At 33.4% G+C, this 3,323-nt stretch overlaps 1 protein-coding gene across 2 annotated transcripts; it reads right to left on the bottom strand.

Moving 5' to 3' along the window:
• Window positions 1–3,323, bottom strand: LOC120329310 (uncharacterized). 2 transcript variants are annotated; one of them, XM_039395905.2, is made up of 4 exons: window positions 2,568–3,323; window positions 2,299–2,341; window positions 2,086–2,216; window positions 1–1,296 (listed from the first exon to the last, which is right to left on the bottom strand). In XM_039395905.2, exons 1-4 carry the CDS (start codon window positions 2,669–2,671, stop codon window positions 822–824), a joined length of 753 nt encoding a protein of 250 aa, XP_039251839.2. In that variant the 5' UTR covers window positions 2,672–3,323; the 3' UTR covers window positions 1–821. The 2 variants fall into 2 exon arrangements, with proteins under 2 accessions (XP_039251839.2, XP_039251830.2); XM_039395896.2 differs by having other exon boundaries at window positions 2,299–2,500; window positions 2,568–3,313.

Below are 3,323 nucleotides of genomic sequence, written 5' to 3'. Positions count from 1 at the left end.
TCCGAAGTAAACGGAAATGAGTTTATTTACAATTTGTTTATTTTCTATACGTATGGAAAATATTGAACAATAAGTAGAAAGAAAATTGGGTTCAAACCACATGGAAGATATTCGAGAAAAATTAACTATTGTGAATGAACAACATAATATATTTTTTTCCCCGAAATACGGAAACAGAGTAGAGCAGAATAAAGTGCGTTTATTAACTCTGGTCCCTTAAATAGAATGCAACATTCAAATAATCGTTTTATTTATTTATTTTGAACCATATTCAAAATATGTGTTGCGGTGCCATGTGACGAACTACATTTGCTTCACATACTTGTGAATTTGTATGTGACCTGTGTCACAAGGTTTCTTGAATAAGATGAAATCAGAAGTTGAAGCAAAAAAATAGCAGCATCTTCCTCTATATATATAATAAGTTTTATCAAGCTGCCGAAGCCTAGACTATCCTTTATTGAAACGTACTTATATATATATATTCAAAATGGAAGGAAAATATAAAAAATATATAATGAAAGTAAGGAAAAGTTACTGTCTATTTAATAAAGATACTAGCTTCCCATTTGTTTCATGTAAAATAGAATGATCGATTGATTATACCAACATGTTATAAATATATAAATTCATACAATATTGAATATTGTATATATGCAATGAAAATATGAAATACTCGCTTGGCATCAAAAAAAGAAGAATTCTATTTATATGAATACTTCGCCTGTTGTGAAAAACTTACTTGAAATATTTAATAGAATAGGATAATCGGATGAAGATGACGTCCTTCTCTTTTTTGAAATTATTAATTGTTAAATTTTCTACTGTTTGAGCATTATCTCCTTGACAGTATTGTCGTTCAAAGAACAGGTTTTGTCGTGAGTCTTATATTTGATATAATTGAAAAGTTCTTCGTTATCATCCATTCCATATAGATAAACAAAAATCAATAATTCATCATCGCTTTCATTCTTAGTGTCTATTTTGTTTCCCTTGAAAAAATTGCCATCATCGCATCGATAAATTTGAACGACTTTGCATTTATGACGTGATAAATGACGCGCTAACGGAGGATTGTCTGTCATAGCGACAACCATACAGTCCGATTTCCATGTTTCACCATATGAATGTTCAAGCATCATTTGAGCGCCTATATCGGCCCAAACACCCGATGGGATAATATATCTATAATCGTTCAAAAGTACTCGGTTCTTACGATACACCAGTTTTTTCCCTACAGAGTCGGAAACATCTAAAAACCGCTTATAGATATTTCTGTGTAACCATCGATCATGCCTGAAAACACAGAAAGCGCATTATTATTCAGCATGGCGGAAAATCTGGGAAGTGCAGCAAAAAGGACTAGATGATAATTCTAATTATAACTGATATAAAAGGTGAATTGATGATAGATATAACAGATCACGAAAAGAGGTACTCCCGGAGTATGTGAACCAAGATGGCGGACACCAGAACGTAGTATGTGTACCAGGTTAGGGTAAGGCCATAATTTTATTCTTATGTTTTTATTTTAGTTCTATTATGAGTTCGGGGACTAGCCAAGTGACTAACGTATAGTATTTGTACCTGAAATTATGGCCTGACCCTAACCTGGTACACATACTAGGTTCCGGTGGTTCACATACCTTGGTTCACATACTCCGGGAGTACCCAAACACTATTCAATATTGCTTGCTATTTTATCAATATTCTCATATTTACTTCTATTTACTGAAGACGTTTAATAATCTGAAACTAGAATGAAGTTAGATTGAAAATTTTATGTTCAGAAATAAAAGACGAGTTCATACACAACGTCATTGTGAGTGACGTAATTCAAAGCCTTCTTTTTCTCTATTTTCTATTTGTATAATCCAATAATTGGCTTAGCCACAATTTTTTTTCATTAGAACAACATAGCTGAGAATTCAACTATATAAGTGCAAAGAGAGTTCAAACATTATTTTATGTAAATCCTTTGAGTACGTTTGTACGTTGAGTATGAGTAAATTTGTAATTAAACCCCAATCTATTCTTGGTGATTCTCTGAAATAATCTTCAACTTATTTTATCAGTACTGATTACCTGATATACTTCTTCCATGCTACTTCGTTTATAAATTTCATTTTAGGATCTTCTTGTTCCTTTTCATTCCATTCCTTAGAAATTGTTAACCCTCCAACCATATATTTTGCCTTCGTTTTCATATCTGTGGCCTTTGTAAAAAGTTACAGTGAGAAGAAATGAAATTTTATAAGTAAAATACGAACAAAATAGCAGCAAAACCCAATGACTTACTTGTAAATATGCGAGGCTTCCCAGATCATCTCTATATGCACATCTGTATAAATGTTCGTAGTAAGATTTTAGAAATTTACTTCGCTGTTCATCGTCTTGATATAACTGCTTGTAAACAACGTCATTTTGAAAAGAATGGACACATATATCAAAAAACGAAGTCCAGTCTTCTCTGTTACCGTCAGATTGAACCATTTCTAAACTTTAAATTTATATATACATTGATTAATATATTAAGGTTCGTAGAAAAATTTAGCTCAAAAACTTACCTCAAATTTTGATCCCGATACAAAAGATATTTATCAGGTAAACATTTATCCGTCATTTCCCATTTTCTTGCTGCGGAATGAGCTAATCTGGCTATCTTATTCATGCTTGAGAAATTATATTATATATTTTGAGTTTCCTTTGCAAAGAATGACTGAAAAAACAGCGTAGGAAATTATATTTTATTCTGTCTCTGGTTATTAAGATTTTGATTGACCATAATTGGATATTTTATGCGGTTAATTCTGAATTCATATCATAGCGACAAAACTCCCTCCCGCACAGTATTGCATTTTATTGACAGCCAATGTTGGTAAGTGCGATCAAAAGACAAAAGTGTTAAGTCTAAATTGAGCGATTAACTGATCAGGAGACGCATATCACTACAGTTACCCATCGGGTTTCTGCCCTTCGGAGCTGTGGCAACGAATGTTATACATTTCGTACGAAAGAGTGATTACACTTTGGAAGAGAATCGCACTTCATTACGTAGAAGCACGGTATCTCATCTATTAGCCTACTGCTAGACGAAATTGTATCGGATCATAGTTTCTGAGCCTTTCCGCGCACGTTCCATGTGGGATAGGTATTATCAGGTCTGACCACCTGATTTTTCCTTAAATTTTGCTCTGACTATTACTATAACAGTACACAATGCTACTTTCCAGTCGCTTCCGGGAATGCGCGTACTCTCATTATATCGTGACTTGCCTGGGGTCGGCACACAGCAACCAATATACAGCAACGCATGTGCATTG

This window comes from Styela clava, chromosome 1 (assembly GCF_964204865.1).
Source record: "Styela clava chromosome 1, kaStyClav1.hap1.2, whole genome shotgun sequence".
NCBI classification, from domain to species: domain Eukaryota; kingdom Metazoa; phylum Chordata; class Ascidiacea; order Stolidobranchia; family Styelidae; genus Styela; species Styela clava.
This window is presented reverse-complemented; position numbering and strand designations above follow the sequence as displayed.